General features: G+C 38.8%; 1 protein-coding gene across 1 annotated transcript; it reads left to right on the plus strand.

Moving 5' to 3' along the window:
- Positions 1–302: 302 nt before the first annotated feature.
- FBXO15 (F-box protein 15) lies at positions 303–20,131 on the plus strand (the record flags this gene model as incomplete). The annotated part of the gene is made up of 8 exons (XM_009704235.1): positions 303–422; positions 2,355–2,459; positions 7,513–7,755; positions 8,047–8,256; positions 10,145–10,274; positions 12,678–12,760; positions 15,007–15,152; positions 20,007–20,131. Coding segments are annotated over 8 exons (1,162 nt in total), but the record flags the coding sequence as incomplete, so codon positions are not given.
- Positions 20,132–20,798: the final 667 nt, after the last annotated feature.

The raw sequence follows: 20,798 nt of genomic DNA on the forward strand, positions 1-20,798 counted from the left end.
TCTAACATTGATAAATCTCTGCTGGATTCAAACTGATCTGGTGGTGCGATACTATTCCCTTCTGACTACTAAGAGAGATTAATCGTAGGAGAGGCACCTGTGAGTTTAAATCTGACGTCTTCTTGATGTCAAGTATTTTAACTTCGTGATAATTGTTCAAATTTGTGAACTCATGTTAATGAGTTACCATGTGATGTATCCCCCGAGTCCTGTCTCAGTTGAGACGTGGTGTCTAGGTGTGCACAATACCTGTATTTCTCCATTTCATGATAATGTGACTCCTAACAGCTTTTCCTTTTTAGAAATAGGTCAAGGAGCTTTGCTGCCAGGCCTGGGGAACGTTCTGAAACTATACATGCTGGAATTAAAAGTCTGTATTTGGCACCTTCTGTAAAACCAAAACCTAATTTGAGCATTGAGAGGTGAGTATGTCCTTAGGAGTAAGAGTGGAAGACCCCTTGCAGACTATAAACCATCTGTTGACTGCTTACAGTTATTATGTTCATACCTTGGTGATTTCCATGTCAGATGTTCTGAGTTGAAAAGAAAAGATTTACTTTCCTGGCCTACTTTCTGATCCTATGTTGACCTTCTAATGTTTTCTGGTGTGGTTCTCCCTCACCTCCTTTTCTAAGTTCATGTGAAGGATGTAGGTTTTCCAAGTCCTATGAAGCCTTCAGCAACTCCTTGGTAAATCATGGGCTGTGTTGTTCCTTGAGAATAAAAATTGGTGCTGTATTACTTCAATAAAAGCCAGTTTGGAATTAAACTTTGGATGTTTCTCTTGATGTTTCTCTTGCTTTGTGTGGAGAGACTTAGGATGGGGGAGAGGAATAAAGTGGCTGCTGCTTATTTGCCGCAAGGTGAATGTTTCCCTTCCTGTTTGACAATGAAAGGGTGCTTTCAATATAATCGTGAGTTGTTTTCTTTTTTGAAAATTAGTTACCTTTCTACAAAAAATTTCTAAGAACAAGTTACATTAAAGATTAATTCATTTTCTTCGTTTTATACATTTTGTGGCTTCCTGTGTAGTTATTTCTCTGTTTTCCATTGGATGGCCAGTTCAATCTCTTATGATTAGTTTGATGTGAAAGACAGGAGAGAAAAAAAGGAAAAAAAAAAAAAAGTCCTTTCTCTCAGCGTCTTTCAAAGGAAAAATAGTATGGTTGTAAAAACTACTGTGAGAATTCTGGATCAAGCATATTTAGCTAACTTGCAGCCTTTTAAGAGCGTAACTTAGATTCTTAGTGCAACTAAGATTCTGAGTTTTAATACAAAGTATACCAAGTACTGGCGTTATTGTCATCCTGCGCTTGAAAGCTATGTGCTTCTGCAATAAAGTACTAAAAATCAGCAAGTGTTGCAGCTGACACATACTAAATGGACAAGAGATACAGCTGAGGTGCTGACTTTCACAGCAACTTGTATTTTCAGTGGTGATTTTGATTTTACCATACTCTCATGCTCCGGAAAGTTAGAGTATAAAATGTATTATTATTATTTTTTTTTAAACTCTGTGCAGTTACCAGATACTGCTTGATAGGTATGCGGTTTCTATCTGTTAATACAAAAATCATGGTGGCGGCTCATTTCCAGGTGATGCTGTGGTGCTTGTACTTAGGCTGGCACCTGAATTTCAAAAGGATACGTCTGGGTATACTTTTTTTTTTCCTCAGATTCTGCTGCATTAGTGTAATTTAAATGAGAAAATGTCTTCCTATATAGGAAGTTGCTGCATTTCAGGCAGCCTTACAGATGCACAGAAACATTAATGTTCTCAAGATGCCACTCAGCTCTTATTTTGAAGTTCACATCTTTCTCTTGACATAAGGGAAAAGTGTATGAGACCCAGGAGCACACATGGTTTGAAGATTTTAATGAGGTAGAGTGTGGTCTCACTGTTTGACTAGGACATTTCTGTCCTGGTGCGTCCCGAGACCTGCCACCACAGCCGGGGGGAGCATGAGTATATGCAGTTCTGGCAAATGCTGGTGGTGATGGACTAAGTGTTAAAATCAGGATACGAACAGTGAGAAACTGAAGTTGAATGAGGTAGTATCATGTCAAACCGGGTTAAAGTTTAGTGAAAATGCAAACCTATAACTTTGCATGTAATTGTGCTGTGGCACTTGAATAGGTTGTGGTGAATTGATTTAAGCAAATGTCTTCTATCAGAGGGACAAATCAGAACCCAAACTCTGCAAATTAACTCTTCAGATGAATTTTGATTTGTGTATTTACAAGCTGATAGTTTCCATCTCTTTTGTTTTGCTTTGGTTTGGAATTAAAATTCTTTGCCATTTCTGGAGTTTGCAGGCAAGTCTAATGGTATTTCTCTTTCTCTTGCTTTCCAGCCTGCCATCAGAAATGCTGGTGAAGATATTTTCCTATTTGGATGCTGTGTCCCTGTTGTCTGTTGGTTGTGTGAATAAGCACTTCTATCAACTGGCGAATGACAAGTAAGGAAGAGGGAAGCGTAAGTGCTAGTCTTAATCGTGTGGCAGTTGAGTCTACCTGAGTTATGACTCTTTCTAATTTAGTTTCACCGTTGCCAGAGCACTGATGCATGTACGTACTGGCAGTTACTCTGCTGAAAATGTACTGTGTAGCTCACAGTACAATATGTTGTATGGAATTCTAGCTGTGCAAGCCCTGTTAAGTTTAATGGGAGTTATGAGGCGAAAACTAAATACAGTGTTTTGAAATGTTGCTATTAGCATTTATTTTGTTGTAAAATTTGCATATATTTGTTTGTATTCACAGGCACCTGCACAGGCTTTTTGGTTCAGGCAATCCTTGTTGGTGTGTAGCTAGTAGCTTTGTAGAATTGTCATAGCTTTCATGATTTTTGAGTTCTACTTACTTAGCTCTTTCATGGTTTTTGCAGAAGGTTTGATTCAGTCAAGTGATTCAGTAGTGGGTTTTATCTGTTGCTCCTTCTGTCAAATTTTGGTGACTTATAAACGAAAACTAAAAGGGCGAAGATAAATGCTGACACTTTGTATAAGCAATCGCTTACAAAAAAGAGTTCACAAATTGCTCCTACCAATCATGATAATTTTGTGAAAGGATGAAGAGGAGAGACCCTGGTTGGTATGTGATAACTAGGATGTCTGTGTATCCTTTTTTTTCCCTCTCGGATTCTGCTGCATTAGTGTAGTTTAAATGAGAAAATGTCTTCCTATAAGTTGCTGCATCTGGTATTCATCCATTTCTCACTTATTTGCCAAAACTTGTGCAGTGAATCAGTTAACATTGGTATTGACACCTTTAGAACGGATGAATTTAAAGGGAAGGCCATAATCCAGATCTATTTTTTTGAGGCTGTCAGCAGGTGCATGTAGATAAAAATTCCATAGCTGACACAAATTATACGTCTCGATATGCATTTTCCACTTCAGGATAGTAAGGTAAGATAAAATCATTGTGGCTGCTCAAGGAAGCTGATTCATCTGTCTCCATCTCAGCAATGTCTGCTTCCATTTTCTAATCCTGACAGAGATTACTCTGTGTGCACAAACGGATTTGGGGAAGAGATACTTTCCCTTACCTAGGAGACTGACTGGTTCAGTGTGACCAGGTCACTTTTTCTCACTGGATTTCCATGGACCTTCCTGAGTCCCTGAATCTCGTGGTGAATTAACAGAAGTTTTCATTAAGTCCCTTCATATATCTGTGACAAATCTGATCTTGGTTTTTAGGCAGAGTATCTTTTTGAGGATATTTCTGTTGTCCTGGATGTACAGGATGCTCCCCTGGATGCAACAGGACCATCCGTCTTTCATCGTGATATATCTGTGCTGCCTAATGCAGTGCTTTGTCTTTGGGCTCTTCAAATAATGTCTGCGCTTTAACAGTTCCTTTGGACTGGTGCCTTCAATATAACAGTTGAAGGCAAGGAAATATTTCTGACCTCTCTTTCTGCACCACCCTTGCCCCAGCATGTGGTATTATTCCAGCCTTCCTGTCATGCAGTGTGGGAAGCTCACATAAATGGTCGGTCTGAAAGCCTGAGGATTTTGATCACCAGCAGAAAGTGCTTGCATAAGAGGAAGTGAGAAGCCAGAGCAACAGGGGAAGATCTTTTTGCCTTGCCTGGATCTTTTTGTCATTGTGGTCAAGTGATGACTGACAAATGGTGCGTGTCTGATTCTGGCATTTGAGTTAGCAGTAGGAGGTTGGGTTGGCTTGTTGCAACAAGGTCCAATAAGAGGCCTCGAGATGACTATTACGCTTAACACTTTGAGGCAAGAGGCATGTATTCTGCTGTGAAAGAGGCAAATGTGTGCTTCCCTGTTGGATGCCTTTTTGATTTCTCTGCCCTGAATTCTTCAGACGTTGAGGATGAAGAGGCAGTGATACCTCCCTAAACACTTGTGATTTCAAGTCTCCTGTTTTTTCTCCTCCGCCTCCCTCCCCTGACTGAATTTTTGAGCTTCTTGAACTGATTTCTCATCTGCTTGTTCAATGCTGTTTTGGGAGAGGAAGAAGCAATATGTAACTGAGAGTGAGGAGGAGGGTGGTGGGTATTGGTGGCCAGCCTGCCTTCATTAAACTTGCATTGTCTAGGGCTGTACCTTCAAAATGCAGAAATGCCTACTACTGACCCGTGTCTTTTCAGCATCATGCAGCCAGCTGCATGAAAGAAAGGATGTCTGTCTTGGGAAGGGGTTTCTCGTTAGCAGGAGAGGGTTATAGGAGGATGTCTTACTGGACTTTTTAGGCTGAATAAGACCAGTTGAATAATACATGGCTCGATTTCCCCTGATGATGGTGTGTCAAGGACATATCTCCTCTGCTTTCATCGTCCCACAGTTCTTAGCCTCTTTGGCGTTAAATAGGAATTTCCTTCCTCCATCAGAAATGTTTTGTACTACGTGATAACTGGGTTGTCTTTTATTTTCTGCTGCTTTGGCATTAAATAGGAATTTCCTCCCTCCATCAGAAATGTTTTGTACTATGTGATAACTGGGTTGTCTTTTATTTTCTGCTCTCAAAATTGAAATATCTTAAATATTTGTTTTACTTATGGGATTGTTCTTCATGTTCTGCACCTCTCCCCAAAGTTTTTAGTGAAAGGAAAGTTGGAAGCTCATGTTGACTGTGAACCCCCGCTTTCCCACTCACAGAAGCTTATGGATGTGTATGTATGCTGTGAACCCCCCCTTTACCACTCACAGAAGCTTATGGATGTGTATGTATTAAACAGCTTTGACTCAAAAAATGGCAGTGGGAGATGTGTATGCATATGCATGTGCATGTGTATGTATGTGTATGTATGTGTATGCTTTGACTCAAAAAATGGCAGTGGGAGATTGTACGTATATCTGTATCTGCAGAGCAGCAGGCTGGAAGGTTTTTTGCAAAATTCCTGAGTGCATTTGCATCAGTAACAAAGAGCCTCGCTTGTGGCATGTGGGGCCTTACTCTCAGCAACTGATGAAGTGAGAGTGGTGTTCATTGGTGAGAGGCAGTGTGGGATGGATTCAGTCCTTGAATGCTTTAAGAAGGGGAAAAATGCATTACAAAGCACGTTAGTGTATGTTTGCCTGGGGATAAGTGAGGACTGGTAAAGGTAATCATGCTGATAAATGGTAGAGGACCTCTTGAGAATTTGTTTCTGTTGCTATTAATTTTCTGTAGTGCAGTTATGCAGACTGTGTGACTAGCACTTTAAAATTAGAAAACCTAGTGGAAACCTTTATTCACAAATTGTCATTTGAAATCTTTTAACTTCTTGTACTCAATATTCCCTGAACTGTCCTAGACATCCTGGGGTGTGAGGGGCGGAGTAGTGAGCTCATATTTTTCCTAACAGGAAAGCGGTGAACTCATCGTTCCTGTTGCATGTTTCTTTGATCTCTTCAAAAAGACATCTCTTCTCTGGGCTTTTCAAAAGAGGGTGCAGAAGGGATTGACGTGAGAGTGGTACCACCACCAAACATAGGTGATTCTAGTTGTCCTTCTATGCCCCACTTTCAGCTGGATCTGGGTGAGAAACTTGAGGAGTCCAGATTGTCTTTGTTGAGTAAGAGGTACTAAAACACTTTTTCCACTAGTTGATTTTGTGTGAGGAGGATGCATCATTGTTCTGGAGTGGAATTTTCAAAAGAACTGCTTTACCTTAATCAGTTTTCACTTAAGTTGCTGAGTATGGTTATGCTGTCTCTGAGCTTCATCCTGGATCCTATACTTTCAGAAAGACAGACAAGACTTACCTTGTCTTTGTTTTCTCATGATAGCTTTCTCTCAGATATGTACTGTTGGGGGTTTTTTTGTCTTTTTTTTTTTCTCAGATATGTACTGTTGGGTTTTTTTTTGTCTTTAAATCTGCTTCAGTATCTCTGCAGGAAGTAGCAGCATAAGGGGAAGGCAGGCTTTTAAAAAACCACATACTCTACTGTGCTACTGAGAGCTGTGAAACACTAGGAAGTTCCGAATATCTGATGATCCTACTTTCTAGAGCACTAATCAAATTTTCTCTATGTAGTTGAGGTGTTTATCAACCTTACTGGCATATTGTAAGAACTAACTGAATAAGGTTTTTTTTTGTTTTGGTTTAGGTATTTTTGGGGTGTTTTGTTTTTTTGACTGTGGTAGAGCAGAAAGTCATAAGTGGATATCATTTGATATGTATAACCCAGACAAGAAATGTATTCAGAGATTCCATATTCCTTGAGGTAATGTAGGAAGCCCGTGAGAAATGCTAATATCTAGTATCTTTTGCTGAGTATGGTTATGCTGTCTCTGAGCTTCATCCTGGATCCTATACTTTCAGAAAGACAGACAAGACTTACCTTGTCTTTGTTTTCTCTCAGATATGTACTGTTGGGTTTTTTTTTGTCTTTAAATCTGCTTCAGTATCTCTGCAGGAAGTAGCAGCATAAGGGGAAGGCAGGCTTTTAAAAAACCACATACTCTACTGTGCTACTGAGAGCTGTGAAACACTAGGAAGTTCCGAATATCTGATGATCCTACTTTCTAGAGCACTAATCAAATTTTCTCTATGTAGTTGAGGTGTTTATCAACCTTACTGGCATATTGTAAGAACTAACTGAATAAGGTTTTTTTTTTTTGTTTTGGTTTAGGTATTTTTGGGGTGTTTTGTTTTTTTGACTGTGGTAGAGCAGAAAGTCATAAGTGGATATCATTTGATATGTATAACCCAGACAAGAAATGTATTCAGAGATTCCATATTCCTTGAGGTAATGTAGGAAGCCCGTGAGAAATGCTAATATCTAGTATCTTTTGTTCCTGAGCCTTCATGTTTCAAAATGGGGGAAAGTGTACAACTGTGCCTTTGCGTTTTCTTGACTAGTACCTTGGAGGCTACAGTTCCTGATCTTCTATGAACTTACATTTAGATCAAACCCGGTTTGCTGATAATCTAGGACTTCATATTTTTCTGCTAACGTTATGCTCAGTGGTAGCTGAGACGTGCATATAAGAATACTTAAGTAAATATTCTTGAAATTTATGTGGTTTTCCTCTTTATTCTATTTTCATTTTCAGTGGAATCTGGCTGAAAATCTATTCCAGTTGTTTTCAACCAAAAAAGACGATTTGGAAAATGAAGTCTGAGCAAACAGAAACTATTTCCTTGGGCTGTGCTGCTCTACATGATAGAAAGCCTGGGTACTGGAAGAAAGAATACATCTTCAAACAAATAGCTGCTGTCAAAACTAGAGTAACGCGACTTGTTAAACCTGTAGATCCTTATACAGGTCTTCCATGTAAAATCAAAGAAACTATGAAGTAAGCAGTGCCTTGTCACAGAAGATGTTTACTCGAGAATGATGTAGAGAATATTAATGTCTTTGGAAATGCTGGGGGGATATGGAAATAGAGCTGTAAAAATGATATAAAATGTATATCATAATGGGAAGATACGATGATAGCCTATAAATGACCTAGTCTGAGAAACTGTTAGTAAAGTAGCAATTAGCAGAAACGTAAAATTTCTGTTGGAAACATAGTTAAAGTTTTGTCACTTTGAGAATCTTTTTTTTTAAACACCTCTCCCCCCTCTCAATTCCTAAATAACAGAGCCTCTGGCTTGAGTTGGATAATTGTTCTAAAGGACAAAAATGGAAAGGAACGTGTAATGGAGAAGGCAAACTTGTCATTTAAGGACACATCTCTTACTATACTTTGGTATAGTACCAATTGGCCATGCTTAGACATCCTGTCAACCCTAAAACTATTCGGAGTTATACCATTGCTTCCTGACCAAAGCAGAGCTCCCAGCAAGAATGGGTGAGTTTTAATGTAAGATTTTTGAGGGATTTTTGGTGTAACTAGTTGATAACATGTCTGTAGGAGCTATCTGACCTTTGTTTGACTTAACAAGTTAATTCTTTCTTAGGGAGCCTCTCTGTAGTATTTCTTCGAAAGCCTATGTCTTTCTCTTCGTTGGTAGAGCTTTTCAGCAAGAAATAACTATAATCCATGCAAGCTATGACATTAATTCATAGCTTAATGTAGCTACTGGCGTGCAAGGTACAGAGTGCTAGGTCCTGCTTTGGAAAGCTGAATCTAAGGGATAGATACAAATGAGCGTGAAACAAACATGTAATCTGGGAGAATTTAATGCGAGACATTTAGATTGGAACAGTTCATCAATGTTCATGTGGTTACAATCAGGTAATCTGTTACTAACATTTTTTTCTATCTGATAAGTGTGTATGTGAATTTAGGGAACTGGGTGTTTGCCTGTGTGTACAATATAAGTACATGCATATAAAAAATGGTCTGCAGCACGGTATGGGATAACTGTTTTTTTGTAACTTAAGCATGTACAGTATTTTTCTAGTGTTATATTCTGAGAAAAGATGTTTCAGTTAAAAGTGTGTATTTGAGGTATGTAAGTATTTGGTTGCTGTCAAGGAGTTTTCCATATGTCTGTGTCTTATGTGCAGTCTTAGTATATGCAGTATCAACTACATGCTTCTTACACAGAACCCCTAGCAACAGAGCTCTGAAAAGAGAGATTTGTTGTTCACCTGCAAAAAACATGGTTCCTCAAGCAGAAGCAAAGTATTTCCCTATTAAAAAAAAATAAAAATCAAGAGAAACCTTTTGTGTAAAGTGACCTAAACAAGTCTTGCAGTCGAATTAGGCGGGAAGTGTAGTTGTTTTGCCAAGATGATGACTTACATGTAGAAAATAGTAAAAGAAAACTTGCAGGCGGGCTATGTGTTTATTTCACAGAATTGCAAGTTGTTAGAGCTTGTGAATATACATGAAGGTAATGATTTCACAAAAATCAGAACATTACTCAGAATGTTAAGATTTTTAAGAAGCTAGTGCAGGGACTTGGGGGAAGTCCATGTATTTATAACAGTCTGCTTGACTTAAAGATGAAAGGGTTGATGTCCCATCCCTGCCCCAAATCTTACAGTTCAAGGTAATATGACAAAGTTCCTGTTGGTTGCCGTTTTCCTAGCAGCGTGTAGCGGTAGGTGATACTACTGTGCTACTATTGGGAATCCTGGGAACAGTTTGAATATAACAAGAGCCTAAGTCTGCGAAGGGTTTTAGAGTTATTTCTCCATTCTGAATAGGTAATACAGACTGCTTCTGCTCTTTTTAATGCATCATTAGCCAATAAGAATGCCTGTTATGGAGCTAAACTGCTTTAATTACAGGCAAAATCTAGAAATAATTTTCTAAAAAAGGAAAGCTTCCTCTAACAGAAGCTTTTAATTTATTATATGTACACTTTGGTCCTTTCCTTGGAATTTTGCTTCTGTGGAGGAAGAATTTACCTTCTTAGCAGCTTGCTTCATACTGACAAATGTTCAGTGATTCCATCTAGTACCCACATAGTGTTAAAAACACTATAAAGTAATTCTGTGGCTATTTTGAAATATTGAGTAAGCATTTAAGTTTTTCATCTTTAAATAGTATATTAGGCCATCCTAAGGTGGCTTTTGTTTCTTTTCTTGTTAGGTGTTGAGATCCTGCTAGTATGCTGTAGTTGTTCAGAAGGAAAGTTTATGGCTGTGCATGCCGAATGCTTTCAAAACCGTTTTCATCATGTGCTGTTGGTCAGACTTCAGATGAAAAAGTTCAGCCTAATTTCATTTTTGACTAAGTAAGGAGGCATATTCTTGTCACTACATTCTGTATGTTCTTTTCAAAGACCTCGTCGACGTTCCTTAATTGCTGAATACCATCTTGCTAACCTGACTGAAAGTAGTGTAGCAGTTGGTGCTGATAAACTTGTCCAGATCTTCAGTTTGAATCCAGGACTTATAGTAGGACTTTGGAAGGTAAGATGACATTTTTGTTTCAATACTTTATTATGACTTGGAGAAACAGATTCTTTTGCCTTGTAGTTTGGGATTTTGGAAGTGTTTTGGGGTTTGTTTGGTTTTTTTATCTTCCTTTTTTCTTTGGATTTTGAAAGATTTTGTCTAAACTAACAACAAGAAAATACAGATAGGGACAGCTAGTTGATGATTCATTGTATGCTAAAGAGCTGTTGCAGGAGTATCTGTACTTTTCAAAAAAATCCACTTCTAATTAAAACAACAATTATGTATCATAGTATATGAGATACTGTACCAATCATATTTCTGTGTTCAGTTGTATTTATTTTGCAGTCTTCACATGCCAAAGTTCGATATCCTAAAGACATTTTAAACAGAATGGTTTGAGGAGAGACGTGCTTCTTACCCTGACTCATGCCTTGCCCTGTCTCCATCACTCAAAGTGATTACTTCCAACAAGGCAACTTTGCTAGTTGTTTCCTTTAATCTACATTACCAGGTAGTTGTATCCTGCTCCAGCAGTAGGCATACTGTAAATCGTGCCCTTTTGGGGATTTTAAATTCTTGGTATTGAGTGTCTAAGTTAAGGTGTTAGTCTCTGTAGGCTGTGCGTAGAGCTGAATGTCTTCGGAGCGCAGTACAGCACATCTAAAGTAGACTTCTATGCTAAAGGAATCTGTGCCTTTGCACTGAATATACTGGGACCTAGGTGTCTGCCTGACGTTGCGTACAGTTAGGTGCTGTGGAAGCCTCTCAGGTGTTCTGCTCTTGAACTGAATTCGGAGGTTGCAGCCCTTTCTTCCTCCCCTAGCCATGTTAATGACGTAGACTTATATTATTTGGCACTGGCAAGGAACTTCCCTCAGGGAGCCTGTGAACAGTTGCTCTAAGCCGTGTCTCATTTCCAGCTGGAAACTTGCTACCTCAAATGTGCACAATCACCAGCGGAATTGTTTAAAACCACAGAAGGAATATTTGTTTGGCTCTTATTTAAAGGTATCCGTTTCCTAGAAAACTGCAGACTGGCTGACCTCCATAAGCCTATCACGGATTCACTCAATCCATGCAAAGCTCTGATAAGTGAACAGCTATTTCTTTTGTATCTTTAGAAATTTAGTAGATTGGTGTCCCTGTGGAGTTGCCCCTATGGTCTTGCTAGTGCGTTAACCTGTCTCTTCTGGAAAGAGAACTCTTTCAGCACTTGGAAATGGTTCAATTGTAACGAAGTTCCACAAAGTTGTTAAGCATTGAGTGCCTCATACTAGCATATTTTTCCTGCTTACAATTCTGAATAGCTGTTCTTAGTCTTTATGTGGGCAGAGTAACACTAGGCAGTTAACTGTAGATGGATGTAATAATCGTAAACGCCACACATCTTGGTTTTTTTACACATAGCTTAGTTATGTAACAGAAATTGTTGATGGTAGTAGTTTTGACAACCAAGGACAGGTTATGCGGGCCTTCTGGTATTTGGACAGAGAAAGACTGAGAGACCATGTGATTGATAGATCTATGTCATTATGTTTTTTATAGCTGTAATTTTGCACTACAAAAGTATAGGAGTAGCTAAAAAAAAAAAAAGGTTAAAGTAGGGGATGTCATTTGCTGTTTGGTAACCCAGAGAAATGAAAACAGTAGTTGTGCACTTTTCAGGACAGTAATAGACTGCTGACAGTGAATAATTTTGCTATAGACTTACGTGATTGCCAATGTAAGTCTTAAAAATGCATTTTTCTTTGGAGGGGAAAAAGAAAAATATATATAAAAAAAAAGAAATTCTGGCATTCTGTGTTCTTGAAGTAAATAGATGCCTTTGGCGCTGTTTAGTTCTCCCATTGAGCTCTGAAGTTTTCTTTGAGCTACATAGGCCTATAGAAGGTATGTATTGTTTTCCCAGGAGTATGTAATCTGGTGAAGACATCTGGGGTTTTACTTTGAAATTCAGTATTTCTTTTGAATAGCTCTGTATTTCTCACTGGTGTTAGCTGTCTTTGCAAATAGCTCCTTACATATGAAAGTAAGCTTGATGCTTAGGTATTTAGTATCTGGGAGGAAGGCCCGTTTGACTCTCTTTAGGTATCTGGTTTAAAGTGGTAAGTAGAAGCTGGAGAAGTACAATTTGTGGATTGCTGCTGATAACCTTTGCCCTGGCATAGCTAGTTTCCCTTCCTTTCCCCATGATACAGAAATGCTGCGATCTTTTACATATTTTCTGTACACTTGTGAAAAGACTGTAGTAGTTATAGGAGTCCAAGTGTCAAAGCAAGCCATTATTAACGTTATTACAATAACTGGCAGAGTAATAAGCAGCAGCATTTATGTATGAATTTTATTGCTCAGAAAGACCCTTGTGAAAAAAATTGTTTCCAGATGAAAATACATCTACTTTAATTAACTTTTCAGGAGAAAAATGAAATTGCTTTTGTTATGGCAAGTCTTCATTATCATCAACTTCTTGAGAGAAGCACTTTGGGCTCTGCTACTGTGTAAGTTTTGGGTTCTCCTTTGTGGGTAATAAAGATAACCTTTTGAATGAAGCTTTGAGTTTTACAGTTAAAATTGGCTGCTCGTAAAAGGTTTATATTTAGACAGTAATTAACTATTCTTGTTTAATATAAACAGCAGTTATAGTAACTATATAAAAAGCTGTAGAAGTATTTTCATACTAAAATGTTGCCATTGTTACACTATTAAGGAGGTAATTTAGTCATGCGAGTGTACTAGTACTTGCTGTATTGAGAAAGTTAGAAATACATTGCCCATATTTCTCCCTTTTCACAAGCAGTCTTTTTATTCCCTCTTCCTATCTGCAAGACTTAGAAAAGAGGGAGACATTTTAGGAAGCAGGAAAATAATCTTTAGCTGTGTGAGAGGGGAGAAGAAAATTTGAGTGAAGTGGTAAGGTGCCTGCATTTATCTTTTGATCCTATTGAAAAACTGGCTGGATTTTCTATGAAGTATTTGTGTATATGTGTATATTGCAGTGTATGATATAATACCTGTTTGTACACTGTAAACTGTTTAAAAAGATTACTTTTTTAGCTTTAGAGGATGATTTTTTTGGATTTATACTGGTAGTCTTAGGTACCCGCCATAACTTAGTATAGCTCGTGTCACACAGAAAGTAAGACTTACCACCATCTATCTCCCTTACTACCAAGTAGGATCCTATGTAGGAGCTGCTCAGTTGCCTCTGGGATTTGGGCTCTTCTGGTCATTTGTGTGCAATAGTTTCTCTTTTAGGTTAGGCACAGACAAATTATTCAATAACTGCTATTCCAGAGAAGTCTGTAGCTAGTCGGCTTTTAGATGCGTAGTTAGGCTGATGCAATTTTTTTTTTTTTAAAGTAAACAAGTCTGTAAGTTGGAGTTTAACAGATGTACCTTTTAAAGTTGACTGCCATATTGTCTGCCTTTGGCTAGGCTGGACAGCTGATTAGAAGTATTAGACATTGTATTAGACAGCTTAAAAGAAGTATGATGAACTAGAGATGTTCTGGATCATTCTGGATGTCATCTCTAAGCATGTGGAGGAAAAGAAGGTTATCAGGAGTAGTCAACATGGATTCACCAAGAGGGAGTCATGCTTGACCAACCTGATAGCCTTTTACAATGGCATGACTGGCTGGGTAGATGAGGGGAGAGCTGTGGACGTTGTCTACCTTGACTTCAGCAAGGCTTTTGACACTGTCTCCCGTAACATCCTCATAGGAAAGGTCAGGAAGTGTGGGCTGGATGAGTGGACAGTGAGGTGGATTGAGAGCTGGCTGGATGGCAGAGCCCAGAGGGTTGTGCTGGTTGGAGGCCTGTAGCTGGTGGTGTTCCCCAGGGGTCAGTTCTGGGTCTGGTCTTGTTCAATTTACTCATAAGTGACTTGGATGAAGGGACAGAAGGAGAAGGACCTGGGAGTGCTGGGAGACAACAAGCTGATCATGAGCCAGCCATGTACCCTCGTGTCCAAGAAGGCCAATGGTACTTTGGGGTTCATGAGGAAGAGTGTGGCCAGCAGGTCAAGGGAGGTTCTCCTCCCCCTCTACTCTGCCCTGGGGAGGCCACACCTGGAATGCTGTGTCCAATTCTGGGCTCCCCAGTTCAAGAAAGACAAGGAACTACTGGAGAGAGTCCAGCGGAGGGCAATGAAGGTGATGAGGGGACTGGAGCATCTCCCTGATGAGGAAAGGCTGAGGGAACTGGGTCTGTTCAGCCTGGAGAAGAGAAGACAGAGAGAGGATCTCATCAATGCTTATAAATACCTTAAGGGTGGGTGTCAAGAGGATGGGGCGAGGCTCTTTTCAGTGGTGCCCAGCGACAGGTGAAGGGGCAACGGGCACAAACTGAAACTCAGGAATTTCCACCTGAACATGAGGAAGAACTTCTGTGCTTTGAGGGTGGCAGAGCGCCAGCACAGGCTGCCCAGAGAGGTTGTGGAGTCTCCTGCTCTGGAGATATTCAAAACCCGTCTGGACGTAATCCTGTGCAACTTGGTGTAGGTGATCCTGCTTTGGCAGGGGGGTTGGACCAGGTGATCTCCAGAGGTCCCTTCCAACCCCAACCCTTCTGTGATTCTGTGATTTTTCAAAAGCATTAACAAAGAAGAAAAGTTGTATCTTATAATAATTTTTCCCCCTCTTGTAACCTCTCCTAAGATGATAGTCTTAGTGTAGGGCTGTTTATCTCTTTCTGTTAAGTCATTCCCCCTTGCTTAATTCTATTATTGTTATTTTTTTGAAAGTCAATATGCCCTTCCACCTCATAAACCTGTATTAGATGATATTGACCCAGAATATGGACTGCATAACTACGATCTACATCTTGATATGCACGGTGGAAGCTGCACCTACCTGTGTGGAACTTTCAAGAGCCTCTTCTGCAGAAAAGGTAGAATTTACTGAACAGTGATGTCTGTTTTAAAAGTGATCCTTGCTGTTATGTTTTCCCTTTTATATCCAATATCTCTGTTTCAAGGGGAGAAACTGAAATGGATTTTTAAGCGTAAGCTATCTTTTTGTTCGTTGTGTCATTTCTTCATATTTGCGTGGTGCGTTGTGTGGTGTCGTAAGCTTGTTTGGTATGAAGTCTGCCTGCTCTTACATTGGCATAGTGGCAGGCCTGAGATCTGAGTTCCACAGATCGTCAGGGTTTTTTTGTATTTTTGTTTGGTTCAGTGCCGAGTTAATAATGCAGTGGCACAGCTTCTGGTGCAGGTTGATATACCTTCCTCTTTTAAACTATAAAGGAGAGTGAGTTTGTCCTCATACGTTTTGGAGATGTATTTCTGTAGCATTCTTCTTAAGTATACTTTAGGTGCATTGACAGACTAAATATTAAAATATATTTGTTGAAGATACTGTGAACGTAAAGATTTATAGCTTTTATTTAGGTCAACTTCCAGTTGCCTATTCTGACATCCTTTCATTGTGTAATAAACAATTTCAACGATTGCTTTTAACTGTGCTGCTTTTCTTTTCAGTTTTTAGCATTTCTTTTAATGAGACATGATTGGCTATCCTTGTTCATGTACAGCCCAACTTAATAATTGTACTAGGGTTTTGCAAAATATATGGGTGATCTCTCTTCCGACTTAACTTCGACACAACCTTGCCTACAGCTACACAGCTGCCTTTCTGATGGCAGAAACAGATTAAAATAATAAACCTGAAATTAAACAATCAAAGTTAAACATTGTAAATTAATTATTGCTCCCCAGAATTTTTCTGTGAAGAGTACTAATAAATAAGCCTTCTGTTGATTTGAGAAAAGACTATTTTTGCTGAAGACAGTAGAGGGCGCTGTTAGCAGGCTTGAACGCTTATACAGTGTTAGAACAAATTTCCCCATGACTTTTTTTTTTTTTTTAAATTTGTATTTGATGACCCCAAGAACTCTCGTTTACACTGTAGCCTTGTGCACAGTGTGGAGTGTTGTAGTCCTATGAATTTGTCACATCCATGTTTTCAGATTCCCAAAAAGCTCCAAGCTTGAAATAAAGTAATACTCATAAGGGTAAAACTTAAGTGAAATTCTGTCCATGTAGCAACAGAAATTCCTCCTGAGGTGCCTTTCAATACAGGACTCTTTAAATTCTCCAAAAAAAATTAAAAAAATTCTTCTGTAATATGGCCAGAGGGTTGGGTTTTGAGGTTTCTGTTTGTGTGGGTTGTGGGTTGTTTTTTTTTTAGGTGAATGTCATGTTTTGTTTCCTATAATGAAAATTTTATGCTCCTAGCAATACAGCTATACAAGAGAAAGCAGTATGTGGCACACTGTCTTTGTTGGTATCACTTTTTTGCCGCTTAGAAGCTACTTCTGTTAAAGATTAAGCCGATGTTTATGCAAATTGTAGCACATGTCCAGGAGCTACAGTTGTGCCATCACACTTTGCCAGTCAGAGAATCTGTTTTATGATCATGAGTGTTTTCTGAACTGTTTTGGTTTTGTGTCCTCAAACTATGTGACAACAGCTAGATTCTGCTCTCACAGGACGTGAGCCAGCTGAAGCCATGGTTCTGCAGGCAGTAAGCTTATTTGTCGTCTAGCCCCTTCCATGTACTTGCACAATAATTCCTTTTGGAAAATGCTTGATTTTCTCCATGACTTATGTTCAGAAATGATGTAGGGAGGCAGCTTTGTTACTCACTTTGCTCTTTCTGGTAAACATGGTATTTCTGAATGCGGCCAACAGTGGTAGGTTTGTCCAAACTGGTTGTATTTGATAGTTTGCGCTTTGTTTTTAGGCTCCGTTCTAATGATACTTTTTGTCCCGTTCTCTGGGAGGGCTCTGAAGCATGGTGGTCTCTGATATAGTGAGAAGTCTTGCTGTTTCTTAACATTCTCTGCCCAATCCAGGTTTATTTTAATTACGGATGTGACATGCCAACACATCAGTTGTCAGCTATTATACTGGGGTTTTACTTATTTATCTGTTTCCATTAGGAAACTGTAGATGCTCCTAGGTTACCAGGGAATGCCCATTTGTTTTTCTGCAGCATAATGGATTATTTGTTCACATTTAGTTTTATTTTTGTCTGATTTTTGTTAGTGTCCATTAATGTTATACTTCGTTTTGCTGCTCTATTTTCAATTCTTTCTGCTAAAACTTTTAACATTAAATTAAAGAAGTTGTATCATACTTCATTGAACCAAATGGATAGAGTATATATGGCTTCAGATTTTTTTTCTTTTTCTGTTATTAATACTTGCACTGCAGTAACTAGCTGCTTTACCACTTAGTTTTGGCTGGTTTTTAGGATTTTATTTTATGTTTCCTTCCATTTAAATAGAATTGGTAATATGGTCCTGTTGACAGATACTGTAGGGTAAATATGCTAAATACTTTCAAATTGAATTGAAGTATTAGGAAACTTTTCTTGTTTTCAGGAAGCTGTGACAGGCTTTTCGTATGACTCATAGAAGCCATGAATACTACATCTAGCTTTTAAATAAACATTATTGAAATGTATTTACCTAGGTTTTCAACTTTTTAAGCATAGCTTTGTAGCTGTGTGCTAGTCTGAGCTTTGTCTTTGCAATGTTTTTCCTTGTTGCAAGCTGATATGTTGTGCTTGCAAAGTATAATGGGCTGATTTCTGTGTGTTTAGAGGGCTTTTAAGATTTGTTTGTAAAATATCACATCAGGTATTCAAAATGGTTTTGCTTGACCTTGGAGACTGATTTGCAAGTTCAAATGACCATTTCAGCATGGTAAGGCTGGTTGTTGCCACTAGAATGAGTGTTAAGCACAACCTTCCCTGTGAAAATAACAGTCAAATTACAACTTGCAACAAAGGTTTGGTTAGCAAAACAAACTCACTTGGCTTTTAGCTAAGTGCCTTTGAACTACTGGGCTATTTGTTTCTTTCCCCTGAGGTTTGTCTACATGATACATGTTCTCTATATTGGTATTCCCTTTATTTGGAAATTCCCTATAACCTATATTGATTAAAGGCCTGCTTTACTGCTATATGTGTCTTGCGTAAACTCTGGACTGGAGATATTATAAGGGGACAATGAAACAAATTCTGGATCAGGCCAAAGAAAGCCCTGTCCAATTTGCTGCATCTGTGTTGCCCTTGGTATGTTCAACATAGCTTGCTCTGCCCTTTAATTTCCTTTTCTCATCTGACTGGGATGAGGAAGGGGAGATTTCAGTACTTAGCACTTCAGCTTCTTGCTAATTTCTGAGCATGCTTTTTCTTTCTTTTGGGTATAAGGACTGCAATGGAGCTTTTATATTAAAAAAAAATAAACCATAAAGACTGGATTAACTAACCCATGAATGATTAGCCTTCAATTTCCTGAACTGTGTCACCTATTTCTAGTCCGGCTGAAAGTTAAGAAGTTAACTACAGTAGGGGATGGATTTATAACTTGCACCTTTAGCCAGGTGACCTATCTAGCACTGCAGCAGTTCATGTGATTAATGTCATGCAATAGTAGTGATGTCCTGGGCTTCAGTAATTTGTTAGCAGAATGCTTTTTTCAATCTGATTTTACTCCATTACAATTTTCATTTGTTTTGAGTGAGAGGAATAGCTGCTTCCATTCAAATCTGGATTGCAGGTAACTGAATAATCCTTTGGAAAAAATGCTTGTTGACTGATGCTGTTTAAAGTCTCTTGTATAAAAGCTCAACTTGAAATGCAGGCTTTCAATGTTCACTCAGTGAAGCTTGACTATTTATCTAAAATGTCTTTATCTTGAATGAAATCTTGTCATTGGATTTGATTTACTGAGGTTTGGAATTGAACCATTTGGGTAGGTATCAACTTAATAGCCTTTTTGTGCACTTTGAGCTGGATCCTGAAAGTGAATTCTGCTTGCATTTTCCTCACTGAGTTCTCTGGGACTTCACTGCAAGGACAGTGGGTATCACTGTCTGGAGTGATGCATTTTCCTTCAACCATACAAAATATTTCCTGGGCATAGTCATGTTGGTTTCACTGTAATCACGCTCCTATTCCAGACAGTGTTTATACTGAAAAACCTGCTGCTTCTGTCCTTTCTCATGTGTTGGGCTGCTGCCTCCACACAGTAAGTATTTGTTGGACTCCCTGCTTGACTGATGTCTTTCCAGCATTGGTTTGTGGCCAAGCATCTCTTGGGAGTTGCTTAGCCCCACAGTACCAATCCAGGGAAGTTTCTGGCTTCTGTGGTAAAGTGTGGGCTCACTTTCTCTGTCACCTTGCCTCCAGCTGTCCGCCTGCAGCAACCACCAGGCAAAGGCTTTTGCTGCTCCTTCACACAGACTTTAGTTTTTTAACTCAAAACCAGCCTTTCTGATGTTGCTTCTTCTGTCTTCAGATTTTTTTTTTTTTTTTTTTAAAAAAAGGGGGTATCTCATAATTTATTTCATGTGCTGTGTTTTAGCTTGACTTTTGGGGAGTGGGCGGTGATGGAGGCACTGGTGGCATGAAATTGAAATATTGAACATGGAATTTACTCCTTGCATCCTCATATAAGCCATTTAGGTGACATTCAGATTTTTATACTCAAATATACCAAATTTTTTTTTAGCTGCTGCTTCTACTGTGGATCACAGAATCAGAGCCCTGAACTATGACTTAAATTCTCTATGATGTTGTTGATAAGTAGCTGTTGGTGTACGTCAGGGTTCCTTACTGGTGAGTGGGAGGAAACTAAAGACATGGAGAGAAGCAGAGAGAACATTTACAGCGTACTTGGGCTTAGTTTGATTTGTAGTAGTATAATGTTATATATTGTTGCTATTTTCAGGTGACATTGCAAATGGATATTTGAAGCTCACAGTTGTAAACTTAAAGGATAGTACGAAGCACTTGCCTCTTACTGGGACACTTGGCTTATCCTGGGAAACAGATGTGTTTAAAGGCAACGTAAAGGTCAGTCAGAAGTATTTTCTGTTTCTGGAAATGCTTATCTCAAAACAGAATTATGCTTATGCATCCTAAATATACTAATTTAAAAAAAAAAAAAAAGATTTTATTTGCGGAAGGTGTCTGTAACTAGAAAAAAACCAAAACACCTCCGTTTGAATATTGCAAAAATGATGTGAATTTTGAGGAAAAAAGTGTTATCCTTTCTGTCTTAGTCTAGATTGCACGATAAACCTATTATGCATATGTGATGACTCCAAAAACTGTACTGCAGATATGCTTTTTGTGGGGTTTTTTGTTTGTTTGTTTGGAGGTTTTTATTTTCTTTTCTTTTGCCTGCTTGGGTTTTTTTTTAGGTTGGTTGGTTGTTTTTTTTGCAGGCAATAAGTCTTGAGCCCCCAGGGAAATACTCTGCAGTTCTGTTGTAGCATGTATGTGCAATGAAAGTTAGAGACCATTGGAGAATGTTCAAATGCTGATGGACGCAGGCAGAAACTACAGTCCACATTCATGCAGTCAGCACCTAGCTCTTGAGTCATGTACATGGGTCATTGGATTAACTGTTTGTATTTTAGAGGAATTCTCACTCGTTCTCTTGTATAAAATTCCTAAAATAATTATTTTAAAGAAAGATTGAGAGTAATTCTGTAGATTTTGAAATAGTAGCCAAGGC

Source organism: Cariama cristata, unplaced genomic scaffold, assembly GCF_000690535.1.
Source record: "Cariama cristata isolate BGI_N322 unplaced genomic scaffold, ASM69053v1 scaffold3947, whole genome shotgun sequence".
NCBI lineage: Eukaryota > Metazoa > Chordata > Aves > Cariamiformes > Cariamidae > Cariama > Cariama cristata.